Genomic DNA, 23,862 nt, shown 5'->3' with positions numbered 1-23,862 from the left:
CGATGGCTGTATATTGCAAAAGTAATCAAATTAATAAAATTTCATAACATATGTGTATATATTATAAATTTATAATTACCTGCAAGTGCTTCATGGACATTTGCTGGAAGGAGCTCGGCAAAAGCAAATGGAAGTAGTCGTTGCATAAACACATGACAATCATGACTCTTCATTCCGGAGAACTTTTGACCTCGTTCAACACATCTTGACAGATTTGAAACATAACCATCAGGAAACTTAACTTCTGATGCAACCCAATCAAACAAGGTTGTTTTGGCTTCTGATGACAACCGGAAGATGGGAACATGAATGTTTCCATTGCTCTTGATATGTAACTCACTTCTTGAGCAAATATCAGGTAAGTCCATCCTTGACTTTTTGTTATCTTTTGTCTTCCCAGGGACGTTAAGTATTGTATTCATGATGTTCTCAAAATATTTCTTCTCAATATGCCCTCAATATGCATGACATCCAGATTGTGGCGTAAGAGAAGATCCTTCCAATAGGGTAGCTCCCAAAATATAGTCTTCTTATGCCAATTGTGAGAGACACCATACCCATCAGGCATATTTCCAGGAACATGCTAGTTTCCTCCAACCTTAACTGTTTCCTAAGCTCCGTAATAATCAATGTCCGCTTCGGTCTGTTGGCCGGTGAGATATGGAGGAGGACAGTCTCTGAAAACTTTTTTGTGCCGAAACAGTGTCTTATTTCTTCTGTACGGATGGGGAAGTGGAAGAAAGCGACGATGACAATCAAACCAACAACTCTTCCTACCATTCTTCAGTTGAAAAGCATCCGTCGATCCAAGACAATATGGACAAGATAATCTTCCATGTGTTGTCCAGCCAGACAACATCCCATAAGCAGGGAAATCACTTATCGTCCATAGCAGAACTGCTCGCATCGTAAAATTGTTTTTCAAGGAACAATCGTACATCCTCACCCCTTCCGACCATAATTTCTTTAGCTCTTCTATCAATGGTTGGAGAAAAACATCAAGAGACCGTTTTGGATGCTTCGGCCCATGGATTAATATGGTAAAAAATAGAAATTCTTGTTCCATGCACATATCCAGCGGTAAATTGTACGGCGTAAGAATGACTGGCCACAAAGAATATTGTCTACCAGACATTCCAAATGGACTAAATCCATTGGTGCATAACCCAAGATAGACATTCCGAATATTTGTAGCAAAATCTGGGTGTACCTTGTTGAAATGTTTCCACGCTCTTGCGTCTGATGGATGTGCAACCTCGTCATCTCTCTGGACATGTTCAGCATGCCACCTCATCGACGCAGCAGTCCTCTCAGATTGATATAATCTTTTCAATTTGTCTGTAATTGGTAGGTACAACATCCTTTGGTATGGTACCCTATTCCTCCCACGGCCTTGCGGTTTGAATCGTGGTTTTTTGTAGAATCGACATTCTTCTAACTTGTCATCTTCCTTCCAGTAGGTCATGCAGTTGTCGATGCAAACATCAATCATCTCCGAAGGCAAACCAAGACTATAAATCAATTTCTGAATCTCATAATAAGATTCAACAGACACGTTGTCTTCTGGCAAATACTCTTTAAACAACTCTGCCCATGCATCTATGCAATTCTCAGGTAAATTATGATCCGTTTTAATATTCATCATCCTAGCTACTAGAGACAATTTAGAGACACATTCTCTACAACCAGTGTAGATTGGTTGATTTGCAGCATCTAGCATTTCATAAAACCTTTTTGCATCCAAATTAGGTTCTTCTACATTTCCAGTTCCATCAGCTATTGTTGTAGTTATTTCTAAAAATGCATCACTAATCATATCTTGAACCCTTTCATGATCTACCATCTGCTCCTCCTGATGATAATTATATTCATTATGCAAATGATTCGGTTCTTCATTATGATGAGCATCCTCAAAATTATTATTACTACTACTAGCTTCATTTCTCCCATAACCCTCTCCATGTTGATACCAAATGTAGTATTGTGGTGTAAATCCTCTGTTTACTAAATGCTTCCATACAGTTTCGCTACGTGCAAATTTTGAATTTTTGCTTTCCGACAGGGGCATAACATCTTACCGCTTTCCTGCGTGATCGGTGTACAGCCCGCCTGGTGCATGAATGTCTCTAGCCCGCTCAGAAATGCGTTCTTCCCCCTCCCTTCAGAATCTTTGTGCAAATACATCCAACTCCGTAACTCGTAAATACTACCGCCACCGGCCATTTTTTTCTTAGATTTTGTTTTGAAAATTTTTTTTCCTGATTTTTTTTTTTCGTTTGTGTGTTGTGGGGAAGAGAGTTGTGGGAAATGACATATATATAGATAAATTTTCGAGTTTGGTAGGTGAAATATAACAACGATTTTACAAGGAATGTTTTACATGAATTTTACAAAGAATGTTTTACATGGATATAACAATGATTTTACATGAACTTACAACCACTTTACAACGAAATTAGTTAAGTTAAAGCACATAGAATACACGTTTTCACCTAAATATAATGGTAACATGTTTCGTTGTAATGTCGATGTAACAGTTACGATGAATTTATCTTTCCGCATACTTTCGTCGTAAACTTACATTGACTTTACGACGCAACTGTTTCGTCGTAAAGTTACATCGAGTTTACGACGAATTTCGGACTCTTCGTAATTTTGTTGTAAATGCCATGTAAATTTACGAGGAAATAATTTTCTCGTAAATCTTCGTTGTTATAAAAACATTTTCTTGTAGTGTAGTGGCAAAATGAAAGTTTACTAAAAATTCTGCCACTCAGATTCTTGATAAACAGGTGAGATCACTTTTATACACCAATTCTTTTTTGGATTAATCAACTTTCAAAACATTTTATTTACAATTCGAATCGGTAACAACAAAGCTTGATAAGAAAAAAACGTATGAATATGAATTCTAGTACGAGGCGCTGAACAATCCATAGCACATGACATATGTATCATAAGAATCGGCTAACCTCTATTAAAAAAACTTGCACATACAATCTAGCAAAGAAGTCACGTATTTCATGGTTCATGTAATATTATAATCCAACAAGGATCAGTATCTTTAGTCAAAAAACACAAGGATCAGTATCTCTTTTATTTAGGTCGGAAAATGAATAGAATTTTTTTTTTTTAAAGGATCGAAAGATTCCTGGTATATTCATCTAGCTGGCGTGGCAGTGCAGTACAAAATATGAACTCTTATTATTCCAAGAAAATAGTTTATTAAATAGTTGCAATAATGCAGGGAATACGAGAACAGTCGATTCATATGGTCCTCTTGTCGATGTGCCAAAATTTGCCTCAACAAATAAATCACATGGCTCAAATTAGGCCTTCATACAAGACACTTACCCGTAAACAGACAGATACATGCATACGCAAACCATAAATTAAATTATATCGTAAAACACATGCTCCTTCCGTTTCTGAATAAGTGTCACTTTGACACTTTTCACTGCATATATAAATTATTATTAATTATATTTTTCTAACCAATAGTATTTGAGATAAATAAAATTATTTATAAAACCAATGCAGTTTGTAATTAATTTTCAGCTGAAAGTAAATATAATTTACATTAAATTGTAAAGTGACATTTTTTGTATAACATCAAAAAATCTAGAAAAACACTTATTATGAAACAGATGGAATAATAAGATTATATTTTATATATCTGGCGCATTTATTTTAACTACCGTGTTTAGAAAAGAATACATATATGCATGCATAACCATAGTAAATACAATTTTGAACGTATGCAATTAGTTGTTAAGTTCGTTTTTATAAAACGAAAGTTCGTTTAGTTTATATATCAACAGTTATCATTATTATTCCTATTATTATTCTTTGAACTTTATCCCCAATTATTATTTCAAGGATATTAAGATAAGGATAAGGTTTGCAAAACGTAATGCAAATATGCAATGGCCAATGGGTACCATAGGTTTGTGATGCCAAATTTGGTCTAACCGACAGAATCTCCTCGTACGAAAAATCAAATGGCTGAGCTGTTGATATGTAGGTATATAGTACTAATTGTAAATAAAGAATAAGATAACTATTTGTAGACAAGAAAAATAAGGGGTGGTAATCTGATCACGTGGATTTGTGAATGCCTCGGATAATGCAAGTCACGTATATGAAACTAAAGTAATCTCATTGTTGGCCATAATTTTAGCAAATGTTTTTGAGTCATACGTAAAGAAGAGTACTTTTCATCGCAGTCAATATTTGCAGTTATTTGATTAGTTATTTTTAGGAACTATAGACAAGATGTGAGAGTAGTATAGGTTTAGAGGTTCTGATGTCTTATTAGAGAATAATGATTACAATATTTATACGGTACAGATGAGGTCTAGGTCTACGCTAATTACATTTAGAACCTTTCCATATACATATCACTTATATGCCCCCTCAAGCTGAAGGGACTCTTGTAACTCCAAGCTTGTTGATGAGTTCTTGAAACCGTGGTTTGGACAGTGCTTTCGTCAGAAGATCAGCGAGTTGATCGCGGGTAGAGACGTGAGTGATGCGAAGCTTACCTGCTTGAACATTGTCTCGAATGAAATGGAAATCCAGGGCCAAGTGTTTCATTCTAGAGTGGAAGATAGGGTTTGCAGACAGATGTGTGGCACCTATATTGTCACAATATATGATAGGAACTGTGGGAAGACAAACACCAAGTTCCGTAAGCAAGGAAACGATCCAGCAAACCTCAAACGCTGCATTTGCCACAGCTCGGTACTCAGCCTCAGTAGATGATCTAGCAACACCGGTCTGCTTTTTTGATGACCAGGAGATAGGTGTTCCACCGAGATATATGACATACGCATTGGCTGAGACAAAATCGTCAGTATCTCCTGCCCAGTCCGCATCTGAGAAGCCATGAAGTGTGAGTGGTGTACCTCGACGAATGTAGACTCCATGTGAAGGTGTACCAGCAAGATATCTGAGAATTCTTTTCGCTGCACTCCAATGTAGATCAGTAGGCTGATGCATGAATTGCGAGAGCTTGTTGACAGCAAACGCAATGTCGGGACGCGTGAAGGCAAGGTATTGAAGACTTCCTATTGTTGTTTTGTATACGCGGGTATCATCTAACCGAGTGCCAGAATTGAGCGTGAGCTTAGGAGTTGGAGACATTGGCGTGGATACATATTTAGCAGAGACCATCTTTGTCTTCTCAAGGAGATCGACAATATATTTCTGTTGACACAGATGCAGACCACGAGTATCACGATTAAGTTCAATGCCAAGGAAGTATTTGCTCTCACCAAGATCTTTGAGGGAGAAGCGTGCTTCTAAGACCTTGATCAAGTTGCCAATAGCCGTGTTACTGCTCCCTGTAATAATCATATCGTCAACATACACTAAGACATAGAGAGTAACGCTTGGGCCGGTTTTGATGAACAGAGACGTGTCCGCGACAGAGTTAACAAAACCAAGAGTCAGCAGATAGGCACAAAGTTCTTGATACCATGCTCTTGGGGCTTGACGAAGTCCATAGAGAGCCTTCCTGAGACGGCAGACATATGAAGGATGATCTTGATCTACAAAGCCAGGCGGCTGAGTAACATAAACTTCATCAGTCAGGCACCCTTGTAAGAAGGCATTGTTAACATCAATTTGCCGTAGACGCCAATCATTGTTGATGGCAAGGTGAAGTACAGAGCGAACCGTAGTGGACTTGATCACTGGACTAAACGTGTCCGTAAAGTCTCTGCCATACTGCTGGTGAAACCCCCGTGCCACCAACCTCGCTTTATACATGTTCAGAGTTCCATCAGGGTTATACTTAAGAGTAAAAATCCACTTACAACCCACCACATTTTGTTCTGGAGTAGGTGGAACTAACTCATGTATGCTATTCCTGATCTGAGCATTTATCTCCTCAACCATTGCATTACGCCAGTTTGGATCCCTCAACGCCTCAGCTACGGTTTTGGGAATTTTGGGTTTTGGTTTTGTGGTGAGAAGAGAGAGTTTCTGCTTTGGTTTGGTGATGTTATTTTTGCCTCTTTTACGCATGAGATGTTGGTTCGGAGGTTGTACGGGTGGTATTTGTTGTTGAGGAAGAGTTTCAGTGGACTGTATAGGTGAGGGCATCGGTGTGGGATCACGGTGTGATGGAGACGTTGGAGGTGAGGGAGACATTGAGGTTGATGATGATGAAGCAGGAACATGTTGCTCTGCAGTTGTCGATGGCATTGAGTTGCGGTGAGAATCCAAGCACGGGGTCTGGTGTGGCGTAGACTGAACGAGTTGACGAGTGGGCACGGTTGTGGCAGGTGGATGAGATGAAGTTTCGGGTTGTTCAGGTGGGGTAGTAGGTGATTGAGGGCCATGGAATGGGAAGTTGGTTTCATCAAAGAGGACATGGCACGAGGTATAGATCCGACCAGATGATTTGTCCAAGCATAGATAGGCACTTTGAGAGAGTGAGTAACCAAGGAAGGTGCATGTAGCAGACCGAGGCTCAAGCTTATGCGCTGCATACGGTCGCAACCAAGGGTAGCAGGTGCAGCAAAACACACGAAGCTTCAAGTAGTTAGGGTCAGTCCCAAATAGCTTCTTGTACGGAGATTCATTGTTGAGAACCGGTGTTGCATGCGATTAATGAGATAGACAGCAGTCGCAAAGGCATAACTCCAATATGATTGAGGCATAGACGCATGACTGAGCAATGAGAGGCCCGTTTCAACAAGATGACGATGTTTTCTCTCTGATATCCCATTGTGTTCAGGGGTATGAGGTGGTGATGTGAGATGGGAGATGCCATGATCAAAGAGAAATGACTTCAAGGCCAAGAACTCGCCTCCATTGTCTGAGAAAAGAGTGCCAATCTTAAGCTTGAAGCGATTTTCAACTAGTGCCTTGTACTTGATAAACACATCTTTAACTTCTGATTTTCGCTTAAGTGGATACATCCATGTATAGCGTGTATAGTGATCGACAATAACCAGATAATACTTAAAGTTGTCAAGAGATACAACAGGAGATGTCTATACATCGGAGTAAAGGATTTGAAGGGGGTGGGTTGAGGTAATAGAGTTGGTATGAAAAGGTAACTTATGGCTTTTATTGATGAAGCAATCAGTACAAGATATCTGGTGCAAAGTATTTGAAAAGGGCAAAGAAAACTTAGAAACAATGGACTTTAAAAGAGAAAAAGATGGGTGACCAAGTCTTGAATGCCAAGAGGATAGATCGGTTTTGGAGGATAGTGAGGCGTGAAGTATGGTCGGGGAATGAAGGTTGACTGGCCACTCGTACAACTCGTTTCTAGTCTTGCCTTGCAGCAACCGGATCCCCGTGTTGAGATCCTTCACCTGAAAATGAGCAGGAAAGAATTCCACCGAGACTTGATTAGTGTTACACATTCGATAAACAGAGATCAAGTTCTTTTTAATGTCAGGAACATAAAGAACATCTTTTAAAGCAATAGGACGTTTAGAAGTAGAGAGTAAGGTGGAACCCGTATTGGCAATCTGCAAGCCTGAACCATCAGCGATCATCACATCTTCTCCGCCGGTGTAAGGTTGGTGAAGAGCTAAATTGTTGAGATCAGACGTGATGTGGTGCGTTGCACCACTGTCGAGCAACCAGTTCCCCATTTCATATGGCTGAGCCGCAACCAAGTTAGCACGGGGCTGCCATGGAGTGTGAGCATTCGGACGTGGCTGAGAGTAGTACTGATTGGTGGTTTGCTGCAGTTGTGGGCATGTCCTGGCACTGTGGCCATGTATGCTACAAATTTGGCAACGTCCTTGATACGGACATGGTATACCCGCGCGATGGTCGTGGAGAGTAGGAGGGCTGCTGCGATGAGTGATTGCCTCGATAGCCTCCTCTTGACTGATTGTTCCGGTAGTTGTTCTTGTACTGACCACGAAAATTAGCAGCATTAGCCGTAACTGGAGTGCTGGTTGGCGTCACGGTGACAGAGTGAAGCAGTTTGGCCTCGTAGTTGATGAGCTTCTCATGGACCTCTGTCTGAGATGGTGAGATATCGCGGCCTTCAAGTTGATCAGCCACAGTTTTGTACTCCTCAGGGAGCCCATCCAAGACAGCTTCAAGTTGATCTTCATGATCAAGTGTCTTGCCGAGGAGTGCAAGTTGGTCAAAGCGTGTTGTAAGACCCTGCATATACTCATCGATAGTCTTAGTTCCCTTGCTCCAGTGCTTGATCTGTTGCTGAAGTTGTTGAATGTGACCCCTACTTGGCTTGGCATATGTGGAGGAAAGAATGTTCCAGATCTCTTTAGCTGTGGTGGCCTTGGAGAGAAGCAGCTGAACAGAGATGGTGACAGCACCGAGAAGAGAACTGTACAACAGTTTGTCTTAGCGTTTCCAGATCACATATGCTGGATTTTCACTGATGACACCATCAGCAGTGAGTGTCAGGGTAGGGACGATGACAGATCCGTCGAGATAGCCCGCGAGATCGTATCCGTCGAGTAGTGCGTGCACTTGTCTGCTCCACATGATGTAGTTGGAGGCGGTGAGCTTTGTCACGTTGGCCATGTTCACATTGAGAAGAACTGGCGTGTCGGAGATGTTGATTGTCTCAGCAGAGTGGGATGGAGAAGCCATTAGAGAGGTAAGCGTGAAAGCTTGGTGGCGTGAAAGAAATTTTTTTTTTTTTTTTTTAGGTATCGGACTGCTCTGATACCATATAGGTTTAGAGGTTCTGATGTCTTATTAGAAAAGAATGATTACAATATTTATACGGTACAGAAGAGGTCTAGGTCTAAGCTAATTACATTGAGAACCTTTCCATATACATATCACCTATAAGTGGAATATATTATATATGAAGTTGGTTATGTTATGTATGTTGGGGATAGTAGTTACTCTAAAGCCTAATTTAGGCGTGTTAATTATATTGAATTAATATATAACTATGATTAGATAGGAGGATCTGGACAAACAAAAGCACTGGAAACCTTAATAGCCACTAAAAGTCTAAAACCAAATGAATGTACTCGAATGTCGGTTAATCTTGCAAGTTGGCTTTCTTGTACGTTTTTTAGAAATAACAATATAACCAAAGATTGGTATGGATTTTAAGTTGCAACTTGCAAGAACCTTTTAAGAACTCATAAAAAATTAGAGTTTCATTATGATGGATCGGCAAATGATTGAAAATATCAATAAAGAGAACGGATAAAAGAATTGAAAATTTTGAAAGAGATTTAAACTACATCAGTTTCTAAATCTTTTCGGTCATCCAAAATTTTGATCTCATTTTTGCAATTTTTTATGATTTCATTATAATTTTAGAACATCTACAAAAACATTTATTCAACAGGTAATTCTTTCTGTTAAAATAAGATTCACGCTGCCTATTTTTTTAAGGTTGTAACCATTAATATGCATGAATTAACCTCAAATTTTGTGGTAAAACATTAATTAACATTTTTAGTCAATCTCTGCAATAATAAGAGGGTTTATGAAAACACACTTTTAATATTATTTTTCAACACTTGATTTACGCAGTCCCTTTTCTGCGATTTTCCATACCGTTTTGCGAAATGAACATGGTACTTGCAAGTTGCAATCAGGCGTGCAGCACTGCCCAACGAATTAAATAGCTACTTTGCAACAGGCGTGCACCATAATGAGTTGACCATGGCCGTTATTAAACTTGTGACCATGGGTTATTATATCCTCCACTAAATATACACATTATGTATAAAAGGGCCCAATAAACATTAAAAAGCCCATCAAGATAAAACGAAAACTTGGACAAGATATGATGTCTCGAAGCTAGAGGCTCCATACTCTCACTTCCACTGCAAGCAGAAAAGGTAACAATGTCTGTGTCTGCTATCTTTGGCACCGGAATCGCCACCGTCGCTGCTTCTCCGGCTCTCCGCCAGTTTCAAGCTCCGAAATTGGGAAACGGAGGAGGACTAGGAATGGTGATAGAGTGTTCGTCGAGGCCGCAGAAGAAGTCGACTGCCCATCACAGGAAGACGAGGCCGAAGAAGACTCAGCCTTGGGACATTAAGAGAAAGCCTACAGTGTATGCTCCTCTTCCTCCTCTCCCTCCGGATTGGACTCCGCTCGCTTTTTCTTCCGACGACGGTGGTGCCACCGCCGTCGCTTCTCCCGCCGGAGATTTGGCCTCAGGCGCCGCCGCATAGTAACGACTTATTCGCTGGTCTGGTTATTATTTTAGCTTGAAAGCTCTTGTTGGTGTTCTGTTTTCTGTTAATGTGTTCTGTTTTCTGCTGTCTCATGTGTTAATGATTGGACCCATGCTGTTCACCTTTATTAAAGCTTCTTCTGTTTTTGGTTTTAAATGCCTCAGCTTTATGCACATGAACAAGAACAAGATCAAACACCAAAATTAAAGATTAATATCTTCAACTAACAATTGTAGTGGTACGTATGATAAAAAGTTTTAATGTGTTTTTTAATATCCCTGAAAGCATCACCCAAGATGAACAGAAAGTATACAAGTTGAAAATGAATATTGTACAAAAAAAAAAAAACAGAAGTTGAAGGTGAATATACCAATACAAAGAGTTCAATGAGTAAATGGTTTGAAAGCAGAGATAATCTGAAAGATCATTTTGGATAGAAAGCAGATGCCTCTAATACAAAAGAATGAAATCAAAACCAGTTGGTTTAGGAAGAATGTGCTTCACATGTGATGTAACTTTCAATGCAAGTCTCAAAGTGGCCCTTTGGAGATTCATCTCCATTTGGTTGATCCTTCAAACAACCATTAGCACTTGAAGTTCCGTTAGTTTTACTCTTACCTTTGACATCTTCATTTCTTGGGACTGGAACTTTGATCTCTTCAGGTTCAAACACAAAACTGAAACCGGATCTCAAAACTTCAAACCTAGCTTCCTCACCAATACCAATTGTCACGCTAAACTCAAGGGATGCCTTTGTCGCAGCACATTTACGCGGAACCTGGTCTTCAAGAAGTTTTATGAAGTCTAGACAGTTGGTGTAGCCAATAAAGACATGATCTGACCCAACTCTGTCTACCTCTTTGTCTTTTTTTTGCTTAAACTCTACCTCATTATTGTCTTGTTCGATCAAATTACCAACCTTCCAAGTAATGCACTCTCCGGATTTTTGCTCACAAGAGAATTTGACCATCAAGTTGGCATGATTTTGAGAGTTCTTGAGTGAGACAACAACACATAGGACTATCCCTGAAAGCCTGTTGTGGTTCCAGTGAGGAGGTAATTCAAACTCCACCAGAGATCCAATTGCGTCGTGACAAACCCATGAAGGTATTTCACATCCAGGAAAGCTAGTGTCAAACAAAATCTCAGGAGCAAAACCCTGAGAAAATTGAACAAAAAGATAAACCATTAATCCCTGTTCCAATACAAAAGGAACATATCAAAGGGAAGGAAGGAAGTAAGATACCCCGTTGCATCGTTTGAGTGCACTTGATAGCAACTGACACTTCTGTTTAGCATAGACTGCAATTTCCTCCTTTGCAGCTTGTTCCAGTTTCTTGCAGTGAGTGAAAATGAACTTAGAATGGATCTGCTCCGTCGGCATAGAACACACCAGTGGTTTAGCAATTGTTTTCAGTGAGCTGCAGCCACGTACATCTAAACACTGAAGAGTTGGTGGAAGCTGAGGAACATGTGTAAGATTCTCACAGTGCTTCAGATCAAGCCATTGCAGTTTAGGACAATGATTGATTAGATCCAGAAGTACGGTGAGTTTATTATTCTTGCTTAAGCATAAACGCCGCACTGAGAATATCGTTGGAATCTTTTCAATGGCAGTCTCATCCAAAAGCAAAATCTCTAAACGGCTCAAGTTTTTCCCATTTTGTGGGAATTCTTTGAGCTTTGAACAACCAGAAAGTAGGAGCTCTTCAAGGGCTTTCAGCTCAACAAGACTGTCAGGGAGCCTTTTTAACTTCTTGCAACGTTTCATGTTCAATAAGACAAGTCTCTGGAGGTTCCGTATGTCGCAAGGAAGTTCTTTTATTGCAGTGCCATCCATGTATAAAGCTTCAAGCTGATCCGAAATAACTTGAAAGGTTTTGAAATTTGAGCAGTCGCTTAGTATGAGAATCTTCAAAGCGATCAAATTAATCCGTGGAAGAGACTCAAGACTTGTGCATCCCCTCAGGTTCAAGAAAACAAGACACTTCATGTTTTCCATGTCCACCACATGCAACATTTTCAATGCCGTGCAGCCTTCAAGATTTAGTTCGTGAATATTTGGAGCCTTTCCTAACCCTGACAAAGTGATCAACTTCCTTGAGTGACTCAAGTCGACCCATTTTAGTTTTGGGGCAGCCTGGGACACAAAAAGAAAAATAAATATGACATCAACTGGTTACACAAAGATTCAGACAAATTATTGAATGGAGAAATATTCACCTTATTATTCTCCCAAACTCGTTCAATGTTGCTGTGAGGAAGCTTAAGGTCAACCAAATTAAGAGGGTTGAAATCTTGTGGAACTTCTTTCCGTGGGAATTTCAACCAGTGGAGACATCGCAACTCATTCAATGGTAGCTTGAGTCCGTCGGGGAAGTTTAGTTTAATGTCACGTTCACATTCTTGAGGACAATGAGTGCTGAAGATTTTGAGATATCTTAGATCACTCATCTTGGCAAAGGCATTGCTGTGGAAGCTCATTTTCCTTTTTATATCAGCCAAGTCAAGAAATATAGATCTGACATTAGCATCTCCCTGTTAACCAGTGACAAACAACAGAACAACTTATAGATAAATTTAGACAAGAATATCATTTATCCAAGAAAGTAGGTCAATCAATGTAGGCTGTCTGTTTCATTGTTTCATAACATATTATGTGGGTTGACGTATGGAAACATGTAAACATAGGCACTCAAATAACAACCAATGTTTTAGTATTAATTACCTTATTTTTCTCCAACAAAGTAGTTATCGCGTGATGGTGCCACAACCTATGCCGCCCTTTTCCATCAGTAGCCGTAGCTTCTCGACCAAGCTCCTTGGAGAGTATATATAACGTATCATGCATCTCTACTTTGCCAGCATATATATTAATCATGAACTTGTTCACAAGAGCGTCTATTTCATTATTGGCGCCATCTGAATCCAATAAACTCGTTACGTAATTATCTTCTAGCGACTTGAAGCATGCCACGTCGAGAAGAGTATCTTTCTGATGTTGACGCAATCCATCATAGCTTCCTTTCCATAAATTGTGAAGCATCTTGCTTGTGCTCTGTCCTGGTGGGCTTTTATGGTGTTGAGTCAACGCAGCTAGCTTTGATTCCCAATGAGTCTTGTCTTTTCCTAAAAGTTCTGCGCCCAATATCTTCAGAGCTAGTGGATTTCCTTTGGTGTAGTGCACGAAATCATTCGAGAGCTTCGAGAACTTTCCTCGCTCAAGAGCATCATCTTCTGCTTGATGATCAAATGCATAATGAATAAAGTGTTGTAAGGCGTCTCTGTCGCTTAAGCGAGGGACCTCAAAAGTATCATCGACCAAGTTTTGTATCAACGACTTATCGCTTGTTGCAATGACAATCTTGCTTCCTCGCTTAATCCAATCGCGTTTGCCGAGAAGAGCATTGATTTGTTCCTTGCTACTAACATTGTCGAGGACAACAAACACTTTAGTTTCGAGTAGCTTTTCCTTGTAAGCTTCATGCGCAGCTTGGACAGCCTCAGCGTTAGGATTCTTGTCAATCAATAAACCATCCAATAGTATTTTGGGCAAGTAACTCAAGCCGCACTCCTTTGAAATTTCATGTATATCTTCTATTAACACGTGGCTCAAGAATCCGTTATTCAGCTGTTCGTATAGCTTCCTAGTGAGAGTGGTTTTACCAATGCCAGGCATCCCAACTACACCAATAGTACGAGTTGATTCCTCGAACCCAAAGCATAACTTTTCTTCTAGTTGCTCAAGTCGGTGTTCGATTCCCCAAGAGCTTTCATGACTCTTCTTGTCTCTTTGAAGTGATGGTCTACTACATTCTCTGGCATTAGGAAAAGCCCGTGCAAGTCTGCTTAGCACTCTCTTGACCTCCTTGACAATTCTTACGATCGTCTCGTCCTCATCACTGTGAACAAAGGACCATGTTACCCTGGGAATCAGTGAAAGCCCAGCATTCGTAGGTTCAAGGAAGATAAACTTGCTATCAAAGTTAACATCGAGGATGCGGGGCAGCTCCCGAGGTACAGTATGTTTTTCCGGTTTAAGAAAATTTACTTTTTTTAGATAAGTATGTATTTTTACAGGGAAAAAGAAATTAAAGTTGATATAAATACGGGTATAAAGATTTTAAGATTATTCATTCACGTAATAATAAGAAACCCTAAATGAATACTAGCTCTGACGCTGCTACTAGCCGCAGAGGTCAAAATTTACACACAAAAGTGAAGAAATATTTTCCAGATTCGATCGCAGCAATCATTTAATGTTTACGATGAGACAGACTCTTTTTTTTTTTGATCAACTATGAGACAGACTCTAGATCGCTAAAATTAACAGCATCTACATTTTGGATTTCCGGCGACAATTTTTAGTCGCGAGCGACTGTTTTCTCTCTCATCACTGTGTAATTTTGCCATCGCAGGTGTTTTTTTTCTTCTCGCAGATAGCTGCGTCAGCGTCTTTGTAACGAACAGGGCTATTTCTTTCAATACATTTTGCTCTCTTTTGATTTCTTCGAGTTGATTCGAGTTGTTTGTTCGCAACAAGAGTGACTTAAATTTTGAAGCACCAGTAAAAAAGATACATTTGTAATTCGTACGCGCAAGGCTGGTTGGTTCATTATCAAAATTGATAAAGCGGATTGGTTCACGATTGACAACTCCTTGTCAAGGTTTAAGGTTAGAAAAACTGTAATTTATCAGATAATAAAGCTTTTCTTTTTTGAAAAAATAATAAAGCTTTTCTAAAGGAAAAAGGAATATAATATTTGAAATTATATAAATACGAATCTAATTTTTATTTTGTTAATTATCAAATTCATATGATTAATATGCAAACCCTAAAACATGTATTTATTTTAATCATGTTCAAAAAACTAAAATCATAAGCAATAAAAATGGTTACCTTTTCTCCGTTAACACGAAACCCATCGAGAGAGGAACAGATTTTAATGCCTCCTTCCATTTTTTCTTTGTCTTCTTGTCAATAGACTTTACCAGCTCTCTAAACTTATCACCGAACTCTCCCTTGAGTTCTTTGACAGTGACAGGCTCCACTTTGTAGAAGATTGGAATCACTACGAGCTTGCTTTGCTCCATTCTTTCATTTATCTTCACAAGCTCCTTCAAGCACCAGTTTGACTCTGTGTACTTTGGAGAGAATATAGCTAGCGCGATCTTGGACCCTTCGATCCTTGTGAGCAGAACATCCAACCTTTGGCCCATCTCTGTTGGGAAAATTATCCAATATCGATGAGATGAAGATGGTATTAGACAACTAGAAAATTTAAGAAGAAGACTCTTAATATTTAGGAAAGGGTTTACTACAAAGATTTTGTTTTTGGAAACTCTCTCTTACAAATATTTTCTCTCTTTGTTTTTCTTGATTCTTGGATGATTACAAATGGTGCTAAGCACCCCTATTTATACAAGTGAAGGAGCACACTCCAACAAGTTCTAGATTTCTCTAAATTATTATTTATTTCAAAATATCTAACTCCATAACTTTCTCTCTTCTTCTACACAATTCTTCTTCTATACTTCTCCACTTTTCTCTAGATGTTTCTTCTTCTTGGACTAAGGCTTGATTATGATTTGATAAGTTTTGGGCTTAAGGAGGGAAATCCAACAAATCTCCCCCTTCCCGATTTAGCCCGAAACAGTCGCCATGCCTGTGCCTTTGCAGCAATCTTCAAACTTCTTGATCGGTAATACTTTGGTCATAAAGTCTGACCAATTTTCGTCGGTGTGTACCTTTGTGAGATGTATGAGCTTCTCTTCCAGAACTTCTCGGATCCAGTGATGTCGGATATCAATGTGCTTTGAGCGAGAGTGAAACGTTGGATTCTTTGCTAAGTGAATAGCACTTTGGTTGTCACATAGCATGTTGTACTTGTCTTGCTTTACTCTCAACTCAAGCAAGAAGTTCTTCATCCATAGCATCTCCTTGCATGCTTCCGTTGCTGCGATGTACTCCGCTTCCGTTGTGGATAAGGCAACACACTTTTGTAATTTCGATTGCCAGGAAACAGCTCCCCCTGCAAAGGTAGTCACAAATCCTGATGTTGATTTCCTTGAATCTTTATCACCAGCCCAATCTGCATCGGTGTAACCGTTCAGCTCCAATTTTCCATTGCCAAAACATAGACACTTCTTCGTTGTGCCTCGTAGATAGCGTAGGATCCACTTAACTGCTTTCCAATGCTCCTTTCCTGGATTCGCTAGAAAGCGACTCACAACTCCTACTGCATAGGCAATGTCCGGTCTGGTGCACACCATAGCATACATGAGACTGCCCACTGCTGATGCATATGGGGTAGTCTTCATTTCTTCTTTCTCTTTCTCACTTGTTGGACTTTGCTCCGAACATAACTTGAAATGTCCACCAAGTGGAGTGTTCACTGGCTTTGCCTTATTCATGTTGAATCTCTCCAACACCCTTTCAACATATCGTTCTTGGGATAACCACAAAAGCTTCTTTGGTCTATCCCGAGTGATTTTCATTCCAAGAATCTGTCTCGCTTGCCCCAAATCTTTCATTGCAAAGGACTCTCCTAGGTCATTCTTCAATGCGGCTATTTTGTTGCGATCTTGGCCCACAATCAACATATCGTCAACATAGAGTAATAATATGAGAAAGTCGCCGCTTTCGTACCTCTTTATAAAAACGCAATGATCGTTCTTGGTTTTCTTGAAGTTGTGATCCACCATGAAGGAGTCAAACTTCTTATACCATTGTCTTGGGGCTTGCTTGAGACCGTAAAGACTCTTCTTTAATCGGCACACCAAGTCTTCTTTTCCTGGAACCTTGAATCCTTCAGGTTGCTCCATATAGATCTCCTCCTCGAGTTCACCATGTAGAAAGGCCGTCTTGACATCGAGTTGTTCAATCTCCAAGTCTAGAACTGCTGCTAGACCAAGAACCACTCGGATAGAGGACATCTTCACCACTGGAGAGAATATTTCTTCAAAATCTATGCCTTTCTTTTGGTTGAATCCTTTCACAACCAATCGAGCTTTGTATCTTGGATTTGAGCTTCTATCTTCATACTTCAACCTATACACCCACTTGTTCTTCAAGGCTCTCTTTCCTTTTGGTAGCTTCATCAGCTCATAAGTGTGATTATCATGCAAGGATTGCATTTCATCTTGCATAGCTTCAACCCACTTATCTTTATGGGTGTCTCCTATGGCCTCCTCATAGCTTTGAGGCTCCCCCTCATCTGTAAGATTAACGTACTCATCTCGATAATATCTTACAGATGGTCTTGTCTCTCTTCCAGACCTTCTTGGCTCATGTTCTTCCTCTGGCTCCACTTGAACTTCTTCTTCACCTTCATCACCATTCGGATCCATGATTGGATCCCCTTCGCCATCATCTCCAATCACTTGTTCATGATCTTGAGGCTTATGAGAATCTTCATTCCTTACAACCCTTAGCTTTGGTTTCTTTGATTTGTTGATGTCTTCGATTGTTTGATCTTCGAAGAAAACAACATCTCTGCTCCGGATAACTTTTCTGTTAACCGGATCCCAAAGCCGATAGCCGAATTCGTCTTTTGGTGATCCAAGATAAATGCACTCTTTAGTCTTAGAGTCTAGCTTGGCTCGTTCATCCTTAGGTATATGGACAAACGTTCTGCAACCGAACACCTTCAAATGGTTGTAAGAGACCTTCTTACCCGACCAAACTTCCTCCGGGACATCGCCTTCCAAAGGAACTGATGGTGTAAGATTTATGACGTCCACTGCAGTCTTTATGGCTTCTCCCCAAAATGGTTTGGGTAGTTTAGCGTGAGAGAGCATGCACCGAACTCTTTCTGTGATCGTTCGATTCATTCTTTCAGCTAGCCCGTTCAGTTGTGGCGTCTTTGGTGGTGTCTTCTCCATCCTGATTCCATGAGCTTTGCAAAACGCTTCAAAGGGACCTCGGTACTCTCCACCATTGTCAGATCGAACACACTTGAGTTTTTGACCCGTACTTCGCTCTGCTTGGGCTACAAACTCCTTGAAAGCATCAAGAACTTGATCTTTTGACTTCAAAAGGTATACCCATACCTTCCTTGAATGGTCATCAATAAAGGTGACGAAATATGATGCCCCTCCATTGGATTTCTCGGACATGGAGCATACGTCAGTATGCACAAGATCAAGAATATGCTTTCTTCTCATAGGCGTAGATGATCTTCGGAAAGCGACCCTATGTTGTTTTCCGGCTAAGCAATCATGACATGGTGAGAGAGAAATACCTTTCATATCAGGAAGAAGTTTCTTGCTAGAAAGTATACTTAAACCTTTCTCACTCATATGCCCGAGTCTTCGGTGCCATATATCGATGTCATCACTTGCAACGTTTACTTCTTCCTTGCAAAGCTTGGCTTGAGTCACGTATAATGAGCCTTCTTTTCTTCCTCGAGCCATGATCAAACTTCCTTTGGTTAACTTCCATTTGCCACCACCAAAATGACTGTCCAAGCCGACATCATCGAGCTTTCCGGTTGATATGAGATTGAGTCGCATGTCGGGAACATGTCTCACATCCTTGAGAACTATCTTACATCCAGTGTTTGATGTAAGAATAACATCCCCCTTTCCAATGATCTTGCTTCTTCCTTGATTTCCCATTTGAACATTACCAAAGTCACCACTTTGATAGGTTGTGAAGAAGCTTCCATGAGGGGTGACGTGAAAAGAAGCACCAGAATCAACGATCCATGAGCTGAGACAGTAAAGAAGCCATTTTCGAAAAAAAAAAAAAAAATGTTAATAGCATTTTCGTAGATAAAGTGCAGGTGTGGGGTTAAAATCTCAAAAAAAAAGGAGTCAAAAGAAAATGTTAGTTTTCTGTTTGACTCCAAGTTTTGAGTCACTTTTGCAAAAAGCCCCTATATTATTGATGAATTTGTAGTTTAAATACATAATAATGAAAACAATACCAAAATAAACTGATAATTAAAATAAATTAATAAACAACAATAAAAGAATATTCTAATATGCGATCAGATTCAGTTTAGCGATCTCCAGTTGCGAAAAAAATAGTTGTGATTCATGATAAAGGGCTTCTTGATTTTTAGCTTCCATTGATTCTTGTGTTGGGAAAATTATCCAATATCGATGAGATGAAGATGGTATTAGACAACTAGAAAATTTAAGAAGAAGACTCTTAATATTTAGGAAAGGGTTTACTACAAAGATTTTGTTTTTGGAAACTCTCTCTTACAAATATTTTCTCTCTTTGTTTTTCTTGATTCTTGGATGATTACAAATGGTGCTAAGCACCCCTATTTATACAAGTGAAGGAGCACACTCCAACAAGTTCTAGATTTCTCTAAATTATTATTTATTTCAAAATATCTAACTCCATAACTTTCTCTCTTCTTCTACACAATTCTTCTTCTATACTTCTCCACTTTTCTCTAGATGTTTCTTCTTCTTGGACTAAGGCTTGATTATGATTTGATAAGTTTTGGGCTTAAGGAGGGAAATCCAACAATCTCTTCATCCGAGTCGATAAAGGAATTGATCCCATTCCTTTTTAAGCATTTGTCGAGATGGCTGACGAAATTGTAACGCAGTTCGACCCCACGGAAATTAATGAATACTTGTTGTCGGGGTGTCTCTTCGTCTGATTTCGCCCTGGAAGAGGAGGATGAGCAGTTTGCCATGTCAATTTTTCATACACTTTTTCTAGCTTTAGAGCTTTCAAAACTGAACCTAAATCATATGCTCTGTTTTGAGGAGACTCCGGAAGGATAAGTCAATCCTTTCTAGTGCGTTATTATGGAGTTAAAAACTACAAGAAAAAAATACTATAAAATCAATTAAATTCAGACCCTGCGTATAGTGGGAGAAGTTAAATATTTCGTTAGTGGGAGTGGGAGAAGTAGAAAGAACGATAAACTTTTTGAAATATGTATTTATTCTCCTAGTGATTATTTTTTTATTACAAACTTAATAACTTAAGTATTGTAATATAATTATCTTATATATTAAAACATAAGTAATAACCTTGATTCATATGTGATTTTTTAAAAAAATGGATCTAATGGACCTATTACTAGAAAATTATGTTACATTTAATCTTTAATCTATACTATTGAAATAGAAGTCATGATTTTTTTCATGTGTAATTCTTTTATTTAGACCATCATTAGAAAATTTATTAAATTTTACATAACATAATTATAATATCTTTTAATATTTTTATGTTATTTGAAATAATAATAAATATTTTAAAGAAGTGTCTAACAAAATCTTTCAAATATCTTTTAAAATATTTTTAAAATGTATTTTCGAAATTAGTTATTTAAAATTTTAATTATCATAAAGTATAATTAGAAACTAAATTTTAGTTTAGTTTTGATTGTAAACAAATATTAATAATTATATAAAATACTTTTAATAATATTTTAATAAAAATAGTAATTTTAAATTGAATTAATTTTCAAAATTAATTTTAAGAAATATTTTAAAAGATGTTTTTAAAAAGAAATATTCATTTCTATTTCTAATTTTAAAATATAATATCTTATCTATTTTTTTTTTTTTGCCAACAAACGACTATTCTACTACTCAAACTTGAGATGGTCTGGGTAGCCAAACCGGAATAGAACAACCAATAAAATATAGAGGTCTATGAAAATAGCGTGCATTCCTAGCTAACGAATCTGCAATCTTATTTTGCGTTCTTGGTAGATAGCTGATCTTGAAGTCCAAAAAGCACAACCGAAGAGTCTGAATGACTTATTTATTTAGGTTATCTATTTAGCACATAAATTATGACTTATTTCATATGTTGTTTTTTTAATTTATATCACTTAGAAGCCATACTTTTAAATGCTTTTACCATGTAATACAATTAATTTACACTTCCCTTCATAAATGAAACATTTGATCTTAATTTATATCGTATATACAAGATTTTAGTGTGCTATTATTAATGTATGTGTATTCACTTGAATTAAAAACCAATTCAGTTTATTATTTAAGCATCTATACTAAATTGGTTTAATTAATCACTATACACCAAATTATCTATTATGTAGGTTCAACTTAATTTAATTTTCGCATATATTTCAAATTTAGAAATAAAACAAAAGTTATGTAAATCAGTATTGTTACATAATAATGTTTTCAAAATAATTTTTTTTACAAAAATACAAAATTTTTAAATTTTATAGTAGTAATATTATACGCCACACAAATAATTATAAAATTAGATAATATATAACGCCAAATTATATTAATTTATTAACATATTTTATTGCATAACCTAAAATAATTTAATATTAAAGAAAACCCGCACGATCGTGCGGGTCAAAATCTAGTTAAACAAACATTTAAAACAGAAAAAAAAACAAAGTAGACATTCAGCTATCCACTCAGGTTTGGATAAGATCTTTTGGATTTTTGGATTTTTTTTTTTTTGAAAAGAAGATTTTTGGATTTTTGAGTTCATCTTTGTGTATAATTGTGTTTTGCAATATATATATAGATATGTAATTTTATTTTATTATATGTAACATAACCTTAATATTATTTGCATAGTTTTAAATAATAAAAGATACGATCTTTAAAACTGAGAAAAAATTGGTGATCTAAGATCATTGTCTTCTCTATCAGATATTTTTACCAGTTGAAATAAAATATAAATAAATGTAAACTTTTTTGTTTGAATTTGGTATAGATCTTAAGGTCACTTATAAATGATTATGCCGAAATTAGGGATGTCAAATGGGCTAGCTGTCCATGGATAGCTCATGTCCAAATCAATATGGACTAATATTGATAGCCCATATTCGTCCGGAAAAATGTATGTCCAAATGGACTAGGTCCAAATAAACCCATGGCCCAAATGGGCAAAACCAGATGGACATGGGCGGCCCAAAATTTTAAAATGTTTAGGGTTAATAGATTTGGGGAAAAATCAGAATTCCCTTTTCGTGAGTCACGAGAGAGAGCTCGATCTTCTTCACTTCATCTTCTTCACTTCATCTTCTTCACTCTCGTAACTCAAACGGTCAAACCCAAACGTTCTCGTAAGCCCACTTGTTTCAGGTTTGTTACAGTCTCTCTCTTTCAATTTAGGGATTAGGGATTTAGGGATTTAGGGATTTGGGAATATCTTCTTCTCTCTCGAATATCGATCTAAGCCTCTAAAGTGTAATGGGTCTTTCTAGATTCAATGTTTGCGATTCTAGATTTGATGTTTGCGATTCTAGATTTGATGGGTTTGCGATTCTAGATTCAATGTTTGCGATTCTAGATTTGATGAGTTTGCGATTCTATATTTGATGGGATTTGCGAGCTCTTTAAGAGTTGTAGAGTTCGACTTATGTTTCCTTACTAGACTACTAAGCTTCCATAAGGTGGCTTGGATTTGATATATAGTACATTGGATCTTTCTCTATTGAACGTTTACTCATGATTTCATTTCTGGAAGATTTATAGCCGCCTTGTAGTGTCTTGCTTTCATCGATAGCTCTTAGTAGTCTGAGATGATGGATTGTATTTGTTAGCTGAAAGAGATCACTATTGCGTGGAGTGTTCATTAAATCATTGTTTTCTTGTTAATTAGTGTGACAACATCGATTCTAGATTTGATGGGTTTGCGATTCTAGATATGGATTTGTCTCTGAAATAAACGCTAAGCTTTGTTATCATCTTGTTTATGCAGGCTTGTCACTCAGGCTTTGGAACCAAATAAGAGCTCGAACTCACTGCTCCCACTCTATCCTCTCTAAATCAAGGTAGTCACTCATCACTCTTTTTCACTGTTTAGCTTCTCTTTGCTCATTTGTATATAGTGACACGAGTTTAGGTATGAGTTTGTGTAAATGTGTTGTCTCATTTGTCTCTAATGGTTTTAATCTCTTTTGTTCAGATGGATGATGAAACTTTGAACCTATATGATGACGATGATGACGACTATTTGAGTGGTAATGAGATGATGGATCAGAATCAAGATGGTCATGATTCTGTACAACATGATTCTACAAGTGCGGCTGGGAATAGAGGAAGGCAGAGACGTAACAAGCGGAGGCATTCAAAGTGTTGGAATCATTTTGAAATTGTAGGAGATAAATTGCCTGATGGGACTACTAAAGTTATCTGCAAGCATTGTGAGTATTCCTATTTCATAGATCTAAGCAATGAGACTAATACTTTACTGCGTCATAGTAGAGTTTGTTCAAAGAATCCTGGAAGTACACCTAGAAGTAGGAAGTTTGATATAATGGTCTTCCGTGAGATAATTGTTGGTGCTATTGTTGAGCACGATCTTGCATCCCGCATGGCGTGTGATGTTCTTTCAATTCCCATTACAACCGTGTCTTCTGAGTCGTCATTCAGTGCCAGAAGCCGTGTTCTTAGCAAGTATAGGAGCCGACTTCTTCCATCAAATGTACAAGCTCTTATTTGTGGAAGAGATTGGCTGCGTGGATTTGAAGTGACAAGTAAGTTTTCTGATTTATACTTAGCTTGTATACTTTTTGATATTCAGCTTAAGACTCTAGATGTCTTTTACTTGGCTGTTGTTTGATTGTTGCTTGCATTTTTACTTGCGGATTGACTTGTTCACTTGTTAGGTGATTCTGATGAAGAAGAAGAAGAAGAAGAAGAAGAAGAAGAAGAAGAAGAGAATGAAGGTGGAGAGAAGGAAGGTGAAGAAGAAGGTGGAAGAAATAAGAGAAGTAAGTGAAGACATGAAATTTAA

General features: G+C 38.1%; 2 protein-coding genes across 2 annotated transcripts; one reads left to right on the top strand and one right to left on the bottom strand.

The window, feature by feature from the left end:
* The first annotated feature begins 9,807 nt into the window (after positions 1-9,807).
* Positions 9,808-10,323, top strand: LOC106318994 (50S ribosomal protein 6, chloroplastic). The gene has a single exon (XM_013757180.1). The coding sequence runs from the start codon at positions 9,819-9,821 to the stop codon at positions 10,149-10,151; it is 333 nt and encodes a 110-aa protein (XP_013612634.1). The 5' UTR covers positions 9,808-9,818; the 3' UTR covers positions 10,152-10,323.
* Positions 10,324-10,519: 196 nt separating this feature from the next.
* LOC106318993 (disease resistance-like protein CSA1) lies at positions 10,520-15,325 on the bottom strand. The gene is made up of 6 exons (XM_013757178.1): positions 15,055-15,325; positions 12,883-14,056; positions 12,378-12,692; positions 11,401-12,294; positions 11,048-11,313; positions 10,520-11,014 (listed from the first exon to the last, which is right to left on the bottom strand). Exons 1-6 carry the CDS (start codon positions 15,246-15,248, stop codon positions 10,639-10,641), a joined length of 3,219 nt encoding a protein of 1,072 aa, XP_013612632.1. The 5' UTR covers positions 15,249-15,325; the 3' UTR covers positions 10,520-10,638.
* Positions 15,326-23,862: the final 8,537 nt, after the last annotated feature.

This window comes from Brassica oleracea, chromosome C9, assembly GCF_000695525.1.
Source record: "Brassica oleracea var. oleracea cultivar TO1000 chromosome C9, BOL, whole genome shotgun sequence".
NCBI classification, from domain to species: domain Eukaryota; kingdom Viridiplantae; phylum Streptophyta; class Magnoliopsida; order Brassicales; family Brassicaceae; genus Brassica; species Brassica oleracea.
Note: the sequence above shows the minus strand (reverse complement) of the source record. Positions and strands in the feature narration are given on the sequence as shown.

Excerpts from the sequence above, each read along its gene's own strand:
- LOC106318993 (XM_013757178.1), bottom strand. The coding sequence starts at position 15,248 with ATGGAGCAAAGCAAGCTCGTAGTGATTCCAATCTTCTACAAAGTGGAG. Across the intron at positions 12,693-12,882 it reads CTTTGTTGGAGAAAAATAAG|GGAGATGCTAATGTCAGATC; the intron begins GTAATTAATACT and ends ACTGGTTAACAG. Across the intron at positions 11,015-11,047 it reads AATTTGATCGAACAAGACAA|AGAGGTAGACAGAGTTGGGT; the intron begins TAATGAGGTAGA and ends AAAAAAAGACAA.
- LOC106318994 (XM_013757180.1), top strand. The coding sequence starts at position 9,819 with ATGTCTGTGTCTGCTATCTTTGGCACCGGAATCGCCACCGTCGCTGCT.